General features: G+C 41.3%; 1 protein-coding gene across 4 annotated transcripts in view; it reads right to left on the minus strand.

Moving 5' to 3' along the window:
* Window positions 1–273: 273 nt before the first annotated feature.
* Window positions 274–16,591, minus strand: part of SMARCAL1 (SWI/SNF related, matrix associated, actin dependent regulator of chromatin, subfamily a like 1) — a 38,431-nt gene continuing 22,113 nt past the window's right edge. For all 4 annotated transcript variants that reach the window (XM_017825391.1, XM_017825390.1, XM_017825392.1 and 1 more), the window contains exons 10-17: window positions 13,961–14,101; window positions 8,308–8,526; window positions 7,462–7,532; window positions 5,200–5,302; window positions 3,963–4,145; window positions 3,367–3,467; window positions 1,737–1,833; window positions 274–1,353 (exon numbers count right to left, since the gene is read on the minus strand). In XM_017825391.1, the coding sequence (XP_017680880.1) occupies window positions 1,147–1,353; window positions 1,737–1,833; window positions 3,367–3,467; window positions 3,963–4,145; window positions 5,200–5,302; window positions 7,462–7,532; window positions 8,308–8,526; window positions 13,961–14,101 (1,122 nt within the window). In that variant the 3' untranslated portion in view covers window positions 274–1,146. The remainder of the gene's footprint in view (window positions 1,354–1,736; window positions 1,834–3,366; window positions 3,468–3,962; window positions 4,146–5,199; window positions 5,303–7,461; window positions 7,533–8,307; window positions 8,527–13,960; window positions 14,102–16,591) is intronic.

Below are 16,591 nucleotides of genomic sequence, written 5' to 3' on the forward strand. Positions count from 1 at the left end.
TGTAATGGGAGCAAATAACAGGTCCCAGGATACCAGCCTAAACATCTTATGGAAGTAACTCTTGATTCACCTATAAGCAAAGTATCATGGGAGTTTCCCATCTGAAAGTTGATGTGTTTTAGAAAGCATAAAAAGGACATATCTTTCAGACATTGTAAGTACTTTTAAGAAAATGTTAATACTTCCACTGCATCACATACTTCTCAAGCTTAAGGTCCAAATGGGAGATGAAATGCTAAAACAGAAAAAGTATCAAAAGCTTGGGAACCACAATTTAAGAAAAACTTTTTATTTAAACAGTTTAGTCCAGAATCAGCGTCTTACAAAACAAGAGCAAAACTCTGCACATGTCCCCCTCTCCTCACTCACCTGTAGAAATTAGTCTTGAGTCTTGAAGAAAACTCACACCCCCTCCCTGAGAAGCCAGACTTAATCCCTGGCAGTTAGCACAAGCTTTATTCCTACTGACACAAGAAGCACACGCCATGGAGCAGCTCTTAAGATTCAGCAGATGAGGTCAGAGATGAGAGTGCTCAGGCAGATGTGCCTATCAGGCAATGCACACTTCCTGGCATACAGTTATACTGCTTAGTTTCAAGGTACCAACTGCTCTTTTGCCTTGTCTTCCCCACATCCACAAAACATCAAAATCTGTCTGGATCTTTTTTCCTCATGGCCAAATGGAATATCAGAAAGCCACTTTGTGAGCGACCCAAGTAGGAACTAAGTTTGCCGGTGAACCAACTCATATAAGCACAGGCTAGAACTCTTGGAGATGGAAGACATTGTTAAAAGCACTCTACAGCTGCTGAGGAGTTTTCACAACAGTTCTGCCTTGTGGACAGACAACTGTTACCTGCTTTTTAAACCAAACAACTGTGGAAGCCAACATGCTGAAACACAGCAGCATGCTACTTGCCCATGGCCATTCAGTCATCAGCAAACCCGAACTGCAAAACCTGCAGGCTGCCAGGTGTGCACTGCACATCTGTCAGACTGCCTTCTCATTGTTTGAGATGAAACATGCTAGAGATACAGAAAACTTAAAAGTTTTTTATTTTTGAAAACTGAAAAATAAAACTTGATTGGTTTTTTTCTTTTTTAATAAGAAAGATCTCTTAGTTGCCATCTCTTTTGCTGTCACCATTACACTTTAAAAAACTCCTCAATACGCCGCTTTTTTCTGGGACTCGCTGAACATGTTTTTGCTTCTTTATCTTGCAAGACACTGTCAGAATCAAACTCACAGCCAGCATCAGCTGCCTCCAAAAGCAAAGCATCATCAGCATCATCTCTGCTCTCAGAGAAGGTCCTCTGGAAAAGGTCATAGATGGTCTGCTGCTTTGGATCAGGCTGAGAAAACAGAACAGAGTCTGCATGGATTGTCATATAAAACCTAGTGAGCAACAATCACAGGATGCTCCCCCCGAGACAGTGCATTTTTATGTACAGATCGTACTATGTATGATACACTCACACATATATCTCATACATATATATACACTCAAAGACATACAAATGATATGGAGGCTAACACATCTCCTTGCAAGCAGCAGGTTTGGAACATCTCTGTGGAGGGTCTAAGTCAAGACATGGATCTTGGGAGGTGCTGGAGAATCTGGTCCATGGCATTAAAGGCAGAACAGGTGTAAGGTCAGCCTGCCAATCTAGATTACACAAGCCAAAACCTGTTCAGCCTCTCCCAGGGACCACCAATATTCTTTCAGGTCAATTACCTTAGGACAGTAATTAGTGGACTCAGCTGTTTCAGAGAAATTGGTTTCTGAAAGACCAGCTTCGCCCAGCACTCTGATCTTCTCTTGAATCATTGGCCTAGGAGAGATAAATGGATTATTATTGAAAGGAAAAAAGCATCATCAAGGACACTGTCCTTTACTATGTGTAGATGAAAAAATGAGATAACCAGGTATAAAGATGTTTTTTCTACCAATGCCTGTTGGTTCCTTAACCTGTCCTGCTCCTGTTTGTGATGACTGTATGCTGTCTTGGGGTATCAGTCAATCCAGTTTAAACAAGTATCAATCAATTATCTAAGTAACAAGAAGAGGATTTAGGGCTATAAATATTTGGAGAACACACATATCCAACAGGGAAAGTAGTTGACTAAGGCAACACCAATGGTATGAAGCCAGAACAAGAAGATGCAGCTAAAGGGACTCTCAATAGCCTGTGTGTTCAGTCTCCAAGGCAAGTAGTGGTAATCCCCAACAAGAGACACATCAGCATTTCAAGGATAACTCCCAATGTACAGCAGGAGGAAGAATCCATCACTGGCCCAAGAGGCAGAGAGGTCCCAGCTGCACCTGCAGACCGGACACTTTGAAAAGCACAAAGGCCATGGCACAATTAATGCATTAACCAAATAGCCTTGTCATCTTGATCTTTTTCTCATCTTTAAAAAGAATGTCCTTTCAAGAGCCATATTTCCTTCCCATTAAGCACTAATGACTGCACAGACAGCATTTCACAAATAAAGGCAGAATTACTGTCATTAACTTTCCATGAAATTTAGGCAATGCATCAGTTTCCAGATCCCTGCATTGTAGGGTTATAATTATTTGCCATCATGATATTCTGGGAACTGCACAAGTTCACTGAGTTCATTTGTTCCTTTAAACAAGGTAATAAAGATGTAATTTTGGACTTTAAATGAACCAGCTGGTGGATAATTTCTTTTCATCGTTTGCAGGTCAGTTCCCTTGCAGCACTGAAGACTCCTCAGATCCTCCCCACCCCAAGATGTCAGCTTCCCCAGCCCTAAGGACTTGTGTCCACTGATGACCGTCACAGCAGCCAAAAAGACTCATACCACAACTATCCAGAGGTGGGTCAGTGGCACTTTTTTAATCCATCTGAAGGACTCACTGAAGAGCAAGAGGACAGCAACAGTACAGTCCTCCTTCACAGCTCCCTGTCCAAGCACTCAGAAGCCAGGTTGCTCCTCAGACCGAATTTACAATACATTGAACCATCTCCACTGTCTGCTGACTTTGCTTGAAAATATCAGCATTTTACAGTACCCTAGCATAGGAATGTTATCTAAGACAACTCCTTCTCCTTATACAGAGGCTGTAATGGTTTTAGATGCATCACCTCCTCCAGAATTTCTCTTAAGGGCCTTTTCTTTGTCAGGTAACTACTTTTATTCCTTCTGCTTGTCAGCCACTTAGTCATGTCCACTGCAACCAGGCCATGTCTCCAGCTCACAGGAGACCCGACTGGCACTTTTTGCTCCTCCCCTCACAGGCTGTGGAAATCAGCACTAACATTAAGCACCTCAGATCACATATGTGACAAACAGTGGAGAGCAGGTGGCAAGAGAACCAAAGTGTCTGTCTCTCTTACCATAAGTAGTCATCTGCTGTGCCTCTAGCCACCAGGTAGTGAACATTAACGGAGCTGGTCTGTCCAATTCGATGTGCCCGATCTTCTGCTTGGATCAAAATCTTAACGTAAAAACATGACAAATACAAAGTGAGAACTGCAGCATCTAAGAAATAGTGTAAGCACCAGGGGATGGAAGATCTCATTTCTTGTGCTTAGCAACTGTTTCTTATCTGGATCCTGTTAACACCTGTATCCTCAAACACAGACTAAGCCCAGAAGTAATCTGGTACACCAGGTTCCCAGCATCTTTCAAAAGTAGAGGGTCAGCATTGATGATGGACCCTTTCAGATCTTGGTTTGGCGAGCTGTTAAGAGCTCTGTCAAATTAAGAAACAGGAGCATGCTTCCCTTTCATGCTGTCTTCTCCAAGACAGCAAGCTGTGTAACCAGCTTCACTGGTTCAAGCTCAGGCACATGAGGTTGCAGAGATAGGAGACATCAGAGAAAGCAAGAGAAAAACCCTAGAGAAAGTCCCCTGCCCATTATATCTCCTCATCAGCAACATTTCTGCTCTCCAGGGAGCATCCAACCCCTGTCCCCTCCAGGACGCTTACCCCTGGGTTCCAGAAGAGCTCTGCAAACACCACCAGGTCTGCAGCAGACAACGTAAGGCCCATGTTTGCAGCAGTGAGGGAAAGGACAGCCACAACCTGCTTCTCTGAGAACTGGAACTTTTGGCACAGAGACTGCCGCTCGACTGAAGGAGTGGAGCCGTCGATGCGAATGTACTCAACATGCTGTGAAAAGGCACAAGGTACTGTTTAGAGACCTTCTGTCCCCTTTCCCGTATACTCCTTCCATGTCTTAGTGGATACCATTTCCCTTCCCCATGGCAGAATCAGAAAAGTAAAAAGGCAACAGTTATATTTTTAAGACCTTTCCTAATCTTTCAGGCAGAAGCACTGTAGCTCAGTATACAACATACCTCCCCCACTGTCCAGTGTGTGACTTGCTCCCATGCCCATTCTTCTCCCAGAGTCCAGCAAAACAGGAAGGACAGCAACAACCTCAGGTACAGTGGAAAGGCAACTAGCTTAATACAAAGCTAACCACTGTCTCTGTGCTGAAGTTACAGCTGGTACAACCTCCCCAGCCTCCCTAAGTATTCCCCCATTTGCAGCGGGAGGAGATGTGAAGACATCTCAGTTGCTCTGTGGCAGGCTCAGGACAGGCATGGCAAACCTGTGTGATGCAGGGCCATAACTCTTCAGTGTCCAGTGCTGTCATAGAGCAAAGTCACCACTGCCACTGTGGTTTACAGGTTGGAATATTATCTTAAACCATTCTTTGCACTGCCCCAGCAGGACCCGCAACTCTTTAGGAGCATCCATGGAAGTCTCAAATGAAAAATTAGCCAAACAACTTTGGAGTCAAGAGAGATGATTTGCAGGTCTGCTGAGTCTCCCTACAGTGTTCCAGTTCAAAAACATAAGAGCACCACAGAGGTAGAGGCAGGCAGCCATAGTGGGCTTGGGTTGTATTCTGCCTCTGAGGAAAGCCTGGAGGACAAAGCAGAGACTGCCACACAGGGTAATAGTCCTCCAGGAATTCACAAGGTCCAGGGAAGATGATGGAGATTAAAGAACATTAATACAAAGTGCATTCTGTGAGGCATTCACCCTGACAGCTCAGCTCCCTTGGTGAAGGGCACATTCAGAAGCACAGCAAGTAGAAATTATCTCTGCCACTAACTTTCATAAACTATCTGACCGGCCATAACTCCAGGGAGCTCTTAAACTGCTCTGAGGCTGGAACAGTGACAAAGTTAAGGCAACTCAGTCAGTCACTTACTTTCTTCTCCAGCTCTGCAACAACTGCATCCAGCATTATCTTGTGATGAGCAAACACCAGGAATTTATTATTCCCACTTTCCAGTAACTCCAGGATGTATTCTCTACATGGAAGAGGAAAAGTATGAAAACCCTATAAAATTATGTGCTGAGACAATACAGACTTGGCTCTTTGAAGACACTGCTCATCTACACATAGGCACTACGAAACTGGCTAGCATAAAGAAAGCTGCAGTAAAGTGCAAGTAGCAAGTCAAATCTCCTATAGATTAAAAATGACATTGAAGGAAAATTCACTCATTTTTTGATCACCACACCTGAACAGCTGCCTACATTTATACTTGGGGACTAATGAAAATTAGTTTATTATATCCTACTTGAAACATGACATCCCAAACCAATCAACTGAAGGTCAACTACACAATGACAATCTCACCCATCCGTATTTCTAACTTTTAAACAATCACAATACAGTAAAATATGCTGTATGCAATTATACTTTCTGCATTTAGTTAGGATTGTTTTTATTTTAGAAGAAAAGATCTCTAAACACATAGATCAGAATATCCTAAAAGTACCCTTCTTGCAAGGGTTCACATTGACAATTTACTCCAGCTTAACAATCTAAATACATCAGCTATTTCTAGGAGTTATCCATATGCATGCAGGCTAATGGCCAATGAAAGGCAACAAGTCTCCTTTTAAATGCAGTTAAGAGGTGTTAATTAAATGAAAACATCTGGCTTTTCCCATGGACTAATAGCAAAGCTACAGAACCCATGTAGTAACCTGTGTTACAATCAGGTCAGCTGGAGCCTATACAGATGACACAAATGTCATCTTTTCTTTGGAATAGCAAAATTGTTACAAAGATCAGGAATACCAAGTTCTTTGCTAAATACAACATAACTTAGGTCAGCAGCAACTGTCAGAAAACACCAGGCAGGATTTCCAGTGCTGTATTAAGATTTATCCGTTCTTTGCAGACAACCCCCAGGGTTCATGATGTTCAGATCCCGGTTAATGAGAGTATCATTTAACAAAGAAATCTGGGAGGGAAGTGGGACTGCTGTTTTTTAAAACAAACAGCAAAGCAAACATTCAGTGTAGTAAGCAGGTGCCAACCAACACATCACAATTATTTTATACCTCATTCCCATATTCCATTTAACAAATAGCAAGTCATTTCAATGGAAGCAATGGAAGACCTGTCAACAAGGGTAAAATATGGGAAGTGCTGATGATCATAGGACAGTACCATTTCCTAGATGGTACTGTACCTTAGCAGCTTATAGTAAGTGATATTTTAAATGCTCCTAAACCCTAGAAAAAAAATGGACAAGTTCCTACCAGAGAGTCAAGTAAACAACACTTCATGGTTTTATATTCAGTTCATATTTGCAACTGAAATAAAAACAAGAAAGTCTTCCAACTGCTCACTAACATAAAAGGAAGAAACTCTTCTACAGAAATGAGCACTGGGACACTGAAGTGCAGTTCTGTGCCAAACAGGCAAATTTTGCAACAAGGTCTGAGACTGTGAAATCACACAGTGCACATCAGCTGGTCCTTACATTTAGAGAGCTGTGGAAAGTAAACTGTTTTCATGTTATTATCATACTGCTTATTAGAAAGTTACGCTAAATGACCTAAAGCAACTCCTTTGCAGCCCCAGCAGAAAGGCTAAGGATGAATGGGCATAGAAAGTCACAGAAGGAAACTACTCCTAGGGAAGAGAGTTAAAAGCACACCTATGGTACAAAACTCGCTACTGAGGTCCCATGTGAGCCCTGTGGAACAGCCAAGAATTTCCGTAGGGGCTGTGAGATTCCTCGAGCACATTCCAACTAAAGTTCAGTCTATCTCAGAAGCTTTTTGATTCAGGGTTCCCGCTGCAGCCGGACTGCAGCATTTGTTTCCTCAAATTCTGTTGGTACTTGTAAGTTTCATTGCTCCCTCCCTCCTTAAACTGTAATAGGGTCCGGATCAGGGAACTTGGTCCAAGTCCCAAACACCAAGTAATTTTAGATGGTTCAAATAACAGTATAGATCCATATCTGGAATGAAATCAGAAGACTTATTCAGCCTAGGAACTCTGAGAGGAGAAAACGTTTAGTGCATTGTAATTAACATCAATTTTTTCTAGGCTGACTTTAGGCTATGCTTCATGTCCCTGCACTGTTATCTCTAAGGCACTGTTTCCTGTTCTCAGCAGACAAACACATTTCACGAGGCAGGAATGGAGCAGTGACACACATCTTACATGACTGAGCGGATTTTAGCTTCTGCCGTTCTGCTGAAGAAGACGAGAAGAGCTTCCTTCTCCTGTTGTTTCTGTAAAGAGAAAGACAAATGAATTTGAGTCTCAAAAATGCCTTTTCTCCTTCTTGCTCACAGATCTGGGATATCTGCTGCTGCCAATAAACACTTTGCTAGGAAAAAAACAACATAAAATGCACAACAATAGAAGCCTGGAGGGGGAAGTCTCCTACTCACCTCTGGGTATGGCAGATACTCACACATTCCTGACACCTCCCTTTCTACCTCCTACTCAACTCCTACAAGTTGGATGACAAGTATATCACAAATGCAGCTTTAGTTGAGAAACAGCAAGGAAAATCTCCCAAGTTCTTACAGAACTGTATTAGCCACCTAGGAGCCTAGAACATGCATTTACCATCCATACACGGAAAACAAATGAGAAGTAAAAACACTCTTCACATTTTTGGCTACTGCTCTGTTCACAACACAGCTTAAACAAGGCTGTGTTTTGATAGGCTGAATGAGATTACAGGGCTAGACAGAAGAGTAAGTACAGAGGCAAGAGGTCTGAAAGACAATTAGAAATTAACACAAGAGAAAAAAAAGAGAGGAAATGCTATTTCACACAAAGGGACAAAGCAGACCACTTACATCAAAAGCAAAACAAGATGAGCCGTTTTGATTGTGCTGTACATTCACTTGAAATTGTGCCTTCACATAAGGTGTGGCTCTGACCTTCTTTGGAACTCAGGTACTGTTTCTAGCTGAATTTTAGCTGGTTTTACTGTTTTTGAATAAAGGTACCTGAAATAGCAATGGCTTATCATGAAAATAGTTTCTGACTTACACTTTTATATCCTTTGGCCATCCTCTTTGCTTCAGCTTCCAAGACAGCTTTGGTCTTTGCATTAATGCCTTCAGGAGCCACCACAACCATTTTGCGTTGCTTTGCTGGAAGCTGGGAAAGCACATCTGATTTCAGACGTCGGATCATGATGGACTCTTCCAGCAAAATTTTCAGTTCAGTTAAGTTGGATGATCCAGAGTAGTCCCAACCCCACGGCATCTGGGAAAGATCAAAGCAGTTATCAATGTCAAACTTACAAGAGACTGGTCTGCAGGCAATCCAAAAGCAGAATAAATGTCCCAAGAAACTGGACAAGGTAAGAACTTAAGGGTCAGGAGGAAGAGACATTTGATAAAAATGGCAGTAAGATAGAAACATACAAACTAATCCACCCAAGGTGAAAAGGTTATTTACAAATTCCCCTATCTACAAGTGCTCAGGGAGGTGCAGGGAAGAGGACTATGCAGAAAGGTGGCAGGGATCCCTACTGCAGCACTACGCCCCAGTATTCATCCTCACACAGCAAGGTGCTGCTCTCCACTTGCAGGTTTGAGCAGGCCAAGAGAACTCAATGCAGTTCTGTGCATGCACATTTACCTCAGCTTTAAGCAGAGAGACACAGAAAAATCTTCTCTAACAGCATGAGGACAAACACCCTTAACCAAGATGCCTTCACAGAGTTGGTACACTTGTCTGTGCCAGGTCAAAATTGCCTGTATTCCACTATGACCTGACTCTTGATCCACTTCCTGACATACTCTGTTTCTGCCATTACATGTTTGGTTCAAACTCAAGCAAACCATAAATAAACTGTGGCCCAAAATACATCTCTCCAAACACTGTCTCTTCAAAGTATCATCATTTCAAAGCTCCTCTGAACAAGCCCTTCATTTACTCCTTGAAACGCTCCCCTCTGAACCCTATCCTCTAAGATCCTGTCTGCAGGCAATACACATCTGTTCAATTAATCTCAGCTCATCACTTCTCCTACTTGTAATTCCACAGCCTATCATTTGTTCTCTGAGAAAGAACAACTAAGCTGACACACAGTGGCATCAAAATTGGTACATTCCCCAAAAGAAGCATCTGTAAACAACTTTCTTTTGGAGAAGAGACCCATAAGGTTTTAATGCTGAAGCAAAGGCAAAAGAAAAACCTTTCTTCTGAACTTTCACAAATAAGGGCAGGAAATACAGCTAGGGTAATACTAAAAACCAAGGTGGGGAGGGAGGTGAAATCTTCCTCACAGCTCTAATTCCAAGTCATATTGGCAGCATCCAAAAATACAACCTCTGGTCTTGGAATAACAATCCAAAGTAAACCACTGCATATGGATGCAAATTCACTCCTGAAATGCATACAATGGAGGTGTGGGGAGCCTCAGCACCAACCCCTTTGATCTACTGCTCTACTCTTATTGTGCCACATTATTTGATAAAATAGATTTAACCTTAAAGATCTATATCTCTTTTATTTGTCTGCCCCAAGAGAAACCTGCTGCAACACAGAAATGGAAGTAAAATAGAAAAAAGCTCTAAAGTATTCACTGCACTCTCCATCCTCTCACAGAATGCATGAGACAAAAAACAAATCGTACTAAGCATGGGGTTAGTCACATTTCTGACTGTATTAGAGGTGGTGCTTTGATGAAACAGGGATGAGAACATGCTGTGGGACAGGAAGAGGAGCAATTGAACAGCTTATAGGCAAGTAAGACCTCTTTGATATCTGGAAGTGAACATTCCTACTTCAGGTTGAGATAAAACAGGACAATCTGCAGTTCTATTGCCATGTTGTACTGATGTGAACCATTAACTGACTTCAGATTCTGGAACTTATGGCCACCATTAAAACTCATTTGACTTAATCTATTCCTACATAATTATGGTACCATCTGATTAGCTACAGTTGGTTCATTAAAGCAAGAAACAATTCAAACCCCAGACACAAAGCCATTTTAAATCTTGTAGAATTAAAACTTTGGTTCTGACAACAGCACACTGGTGTACAGCTAGAGGTAATAAGCCCACCTGGATCTCAGCCAACCCCTCAAAAAGCCAACATGGGTATCACTGTTCTGCTTCCCTGAAGCTAGAAGTGCAAGATACATCCCTCAGGTCTGTGAAGAGCCAGCTCAAGTCTAGCTGGGCTTATTAGCTTTAGGCACTCTGCAGGAAAGCTGACATTGCTAAGCCACAGTCTTTGTGCTCCCTTTCTGCATTACTTCAGGCTCCATGGGCCCAGCAGAGCAGCTGTACAGAACGAAGGAGGAACCACTGGGCACAGCCCAGCCCTCTAAGCCCACTGCCCACACTGCTCAGTGCACTGGTAGCTACATTGTAGAGATAACTCAGATTAGGCTACTCAGCAAGACCTACTGTGGGGTCTGGACTCTTCTCAGGCTGTCTCATTCTACTTATGGAGCCCATGTTTGTCCACTTTCCACTTCCATAACAAGCAAGTAATACATATGCTTTGTGTCCATGTAGCCCAATTCATTTCAGAAGAGCAACATCATCATCAGAGAAAGAACAAGGCACACAGAGAGCCAATATACCATCTACTGAGATATTAAAAAGCTCATACAGGCAGAGTGCCTACAGTACAGTCAGATTATATATTTCTTTCTTCGTGCTGGAACAAGTTGCAAACAAGGAAACATGCTAGCTCTGTGCTGCACCTAGTGATAAAAAGATAATTATTTTTGGAATTATTAGAATTAAGTTTAGTATACCCTGTTGTGGAAAAGAAAAGAGAAAAAAAGAGGGACATTTATTTTGCCAAAATACACATCTGGCTTTGATCCATAACATTCCAAAACACATGCTTCCAACTGTGATTTTCTTACCAAACTGTTACAGCATCTTACATGAGTCAGTAAACTTATTACAGTGTTAGCAGAAGCTGCCAAACTCTTACAAATTCAGAGCATGTGCTCAGATAGAAATTATTTAATATTTGCCAACATCACCCAGTTCGAAAAATGAATTCACAGCATGTATTTTGGGAAACAGACTTGAGATAGTTTGTAAATAACAGGTAACATTTCACTTGTATTTTTTAGAATACAGATGCTGGGAGGCTGAATTACAAAATTATAAACTTTAATATCTTTTCTAATAAAATCTGCCAGATATTTGTAATTTTCTGTCATAAAACCTACTATCTTGAAACAGAAACTAGTCAGGCTTTAGTTTTAGGTTGAATGGTTCGGGTTCGCCAATTTTTCTTTAATCTTATAATGCAATCAGATTTATTATTAATACCAAAACATTTTTACATAGCACCTTTCATTCTGACAGATCTTCAAAAGCCTTGCAAAACCTCTCTGGTTCTGTGCAATTCCATCTCTACTCATAAAGCTGCTATTTTCAGGACAGAAAGAAGGACATATTTAAGTAATGACAGCAGAAATACCACAACAGTTCTACAGAGAGGATGTAACTCCTAACACAGTTTCAGGGTAGAGCTGCAAAAAGGAACATGAGGGACAGTCTACAGTCATGAAAGAACAACTGCAATCATCAAAACACCTTTTAAATTTATTCATTGCTGAGTGGATCTATGGCAATCCAATATTCAGCAGTCCCAGTTTTTTCCTCTAATACTATCCACATCTCTTCATTTCCACAAGCCTCACTTCTCCAAATAACCAAATTCTTTCAAGGTTCACTCTATCACTGACATACACTGCAGCAAAAAATCCCAGGTGAGCATGGAGAAGACCAGCAACATTCTACTGTTTAGTAGAGACAGGTCAAACAGAGAAAAAAAATTGTACTAGAAACCCTGCTAAGGTTTTGAAGGGAAGCTGATATAGACTGTGACCTCCATGCTGAGTTTCACTGCAGGTTGAAAACTCATTTACACAGAGTACATTGTTACAACCTGGATCATGTAAAACTATTTTATTTCTTATATCCAATATCCTACCTGAGGTCTGTGTGCCTCACAACTGAAGCAACATGCAGAACTTTACCCTTAAAGGGTTTATGAAACTCCAAACCTACTCAGACTCACATGCTGAAAATCAACTTTCCTTTTTACTGCAGAAAACCAACAAGATTGAACTGTATCTCTTCATTTTTCTCTAGGAAGAATTCTGAACACTACTCAGAAAGGAATCTTTCAATAAAGACAATGAAGCTCAGCAGATGATGTGACCCTCTCCTTCCATATGATAACCTACTATGGATGGAGTCTAGGACTCCAGCTCTGTATCCATGATTCTGCATGCTAATGGCCTTAATCTAATCAACGGCATCAGCACACAAGTACCAATGCCAATTAATTGCTCCTCTGGGTTGCACATTTGAACATACATAGAACACTACACTGGCTATGAAATCAAAAGTGGGCATTCAGACCTAAGAAAAAAAGAACTCGAGAATTTTATATAAGACTGCAATAAGAATCTTCTTGAGGGAAACCCTGGTATATGTTGGCTACCCCAAACAGAAAAGAAAACAAACACAAAAGCCCTACAAATAGCTGTAACTATTTTCACGGCATACAGCGATGATGTTCAGTTCTTCAGTAAATATTTTTGAACATGAAATGGTCATTTAGTGTTTCCAACCACTCTGCTGAAAATAGTTTCCCAGTCTTACAGACAATGAGGCACAAGAAGTTAAATGGATTACTCAAGAACAAAGGAGAGTGTGCAAGTTTGTGCTACAGGTGCGTCCTCACACTGCCAAGCCATTCTGTGCCACGTGCAAACTACTACATGCTTGTCCTGGAGGACAAGACAGATTAGAGGGCTCTTGTTCCAAATCAGAAGTCAGGGGAACTTTGGTTTCCCCTTTTGTGTCTATGCAACCAGCACAGAAGATCCCTGAGCCTCCTTGTACAACAAGCAGCAGCAAAAGCTGTTCTTTTAGCAGTGTGTGTTCCAATATACACAGCAGCCCTAGGGATGGCAAATCCAAGCACAGCTGAGTTGCCCATACATTGGCAGCAAGGCAGACACCTGCCATCAGGGCTCCAAATGCTGGCTTCCTGCAAAACCAAGATCTTGCAGTGGCTGGACTCAATGACTCTATGGAAACTACTGCTGAGCAACTGGCAGAGGAGTTATTTTCAAGATATGCTGGGGATCACATCCATTTCCTGAATTAGAAGAGTAGAATACAAAGATGGACTATAAGTCCTCATTTTTTACTTACCTGGAAGTATAAAATCCAAAATCCCAAGCAACACAGGCCTTTATCAAAGTGACTAAAGCAGACTAGAAACTGGATTTTTGGTTTTGTGATTTTTAATCAATTAGCCCAAACCTGCAGCTGCTTAAAGCCCCCATATTACTCTACCCATTTAAAACACTCTGGGGGGAAGATTTTATCAGAATAGGCTCCTTTCACCAGTTATGGCCATATTTGTTTCTTTTTTCCAAGCTTTTATTTCTATGGCTTCCATGGCAGATTTTGACAAGAAACATTACCACCTCCATGTCTCAGACCCACCACTGCAGGACCTAGATCTTCTCAGCTTAAGAGCTTTCAAAATGTTACTCTGCAGTGAGACTTTCACACAAGAAAAGATGTAACATCAGACAGAAAGAAGAAAGAAGAAAAGAAAAAGCCCCCACATTTTGAATAAAATACAGTGCTGTTTGCAGAGTCCCAGTCTGCCACTTTCCCCACTGAAGTACCTTCCTGGCATCACAGTAGCGTAGCCCAAAGGAGTGGAATTGGGGGAAAAAAGATGGCTGGACAGCCGCGATCTGCGTGTAGAGCTCCACAGGCCGTGACATGGCAGGGGTTCCTGAAAGCAGGATCACTCTCTTGGCAGCCTGGGAAAGCAAAACAGCATCATTATCATACAGCTTACAATATAAGAAAAACCTAAGTAATCATCCCAGTCCCAAAAAAACCCCAGGCCTCTGTTCAAGTACCCTAAATGGGAGAGTATTTCACCTTCCACAGATACTTTCAGCCATCACTACCTGCAGACACTCAAGGACAGTACTTAAAACTTCTAGGGAGCAGGACAAACCATACAGTTTCTTATTAAACATCCACATGCTGTTAGGGAATGGGGCATTCATCTTTATTACAGTACTTTCAACTGGCATTTACCCCCTAAACACATTAATATCTTAAGCCTGGCTGAACATTTCATTTGGTATCAGATGTCACAGCCACATGACACACCCTCTCAGGTACATCCCCACCTCCAAAATAAATTCTCTCATAATAAAGTTGCCACAACAAGCCATAAGCAGACTGTCTTTCTAACAAAAGCAGAAGAGATACAAAGAGATAGGATTCTTTTTCTTACTTCTTTTTTCATTCTTTAAAATTCTACTACAAGGAGGAAAAGCTGAAGCTGTCTGAAGCAGGACCAGAAGAAGATCTGACAGCCATGGTGAGTCCAGGCACAGTTGGCTGGATGCTAGAACATGACTCAATAAACACAAATCATGCAAGAAGATTGTAAAACATGCTGTAGGGGAGACAGGAAGAGGGTGGGAAACCTGTACATAAACTAGGTGCTACTAAAAAGTGAAGGAAAAAATTACACTATAGACATGAAAGTCTCCAAGATGCACTTCTACTTTCATACTTTCACTATTACCTAATTCTATTATTAGGTGAGAGCTATGAATTTCTACTGCTATAAATTCACATATAATACTTAAATTACACATGCCTTGCGATTTCCTGCATGGTTTAATGCAGGTTCATTAAAATAACAAAGAAATTCTTGAGTGACATCTGTTCCAACAGCTCATTCACATTTAAATGAAAAGGAAAATGAAATTCTTTTATCACTTCACTGAGATCAACAAGTCACCCAGCTCTATTCAGCTGTTTCATGCACTTGCCAACCAAATCTGGTGGAAAAAGAGTTCACAGATCAGCTACCGGAAATTAATTTCAGAACTCTATCAACTATTTATATATAGGTTGTGATCAGTGTGGGACTTGCCTTCTCCAGTCATCCCTATTAAACAGATCAGAAAGAAATGTGACCACCACCAGGATCAGACAATTCCCATGAACATTAAAAAAAGCAGTATGTTTATTGAACTGAGTAAGAGAGGTCAAACCTTTGGACATGTCAGAAGGTAAGAGTTAGTTTGCCCAAGACAGAGGTGCCTATGCTACTCAGTGGAGGAAGGAGTCACAGAGACTAGAGATATCAGATGCCACGAGGAAACAAAGTGATCCGGCAGAAATTAGGTCAGCTTTTAAAATTAAGGTAACACTGGAGAACAACTGAGCAGAACCTAGACAATATCTGATGCCTTGCAGAAGCCTTTAAAGAGCAAACTGACACCACCCTGAGAAATCTGCTAAAACACAAGACAAGCCAGTCCCACAAGTACAACAAGAAACCTCCATATTAAAGTTGTTCCTCCTAGGCCAACAGAAGGCCATCACCAGAAAAAAGAAAACACAGAGGTCATGCAATTGCAGACATCTCATTTAAAATAACTCTGGATCAAGCTAAAGCAAGGAAAGCACACTCAAAACAGACCAGGGACATAATAAATGCAACTCTTGAAAGGTTTTATGCCATTCTCAAGGCTCTTCCTCTTTAGAGGGTTTCCCTGGGAGCTACATGAGATGCAGTTGGAAGACTAATTCTCCAGTAGTCAGGGGAATTAGTCAGGCTCCTTCTCCAATCCCTAAATAAGTGTCAAAAGAGAAAATTATGAAGTTAGGAGTTACTTGAATTCTAAACTTTTCCAGCTGCTGTTTTGCTGTGTGTCACTAATTTCTGAGCAGACCGGGTATCTATCCAACCACTGCAAGCTCGTACTAAGGGCTGTGACACATCTTCTGATTAACCATTTTAAACAAATTGAAAAGCAAAAAACCCCGACAATAAAAAAAAAATGAACAAAAACCTCAAAAGACAGTGACTCTACAAGAGCTAGGAAGAACTTGAGAAATTAATTCCAGAAAATTGTGTAACATAGGTGGTCTAACTCATTATTGCAAAGGTCCCTTTTAGTTTTAAAACCCATGACAGATGAAGCTCAAGAAAAAACAGAAGAAAAGAAATCCTAAGAAGACAAATTTCCAAGTGCTAAAGGCTGACTTAAATTCTGGATGAAAGAAATGGGTTTGATTCCCATTTTTTTTCTAGTGGCAACTCATTTTGAATAGATGCCAATAAAGATTTGCTCCTGCAGAGAAGTCTCTTAATTCTTGTTTCCTGTTGAACCTTCTGTGCTGCCAAGAGTGAGAGCTTAGGCTCTTCCTTCTCAGGTCTGTAAGAATAATACGGAACACCACCAGAGAAAGTAAGATTGCAGGGACCAGAAAGGACT

The sequence above is a fragment of the Lepidothrix coronata genome, unplaced genomic scaffold (genome assembly GCF_001604755.1).
Source record: "Lepidothrix coronata isolate B3197 unplaced genomic scaffold, Lepidothrix_coronata-1.0 Scaffold118, whole genome shotgun sequence".
NCBI lineage: Eukaryota > Metazoa > Chordata > Aves > Passeriformes > Pipridae > Lepidothrix > Lepidothrix coronata.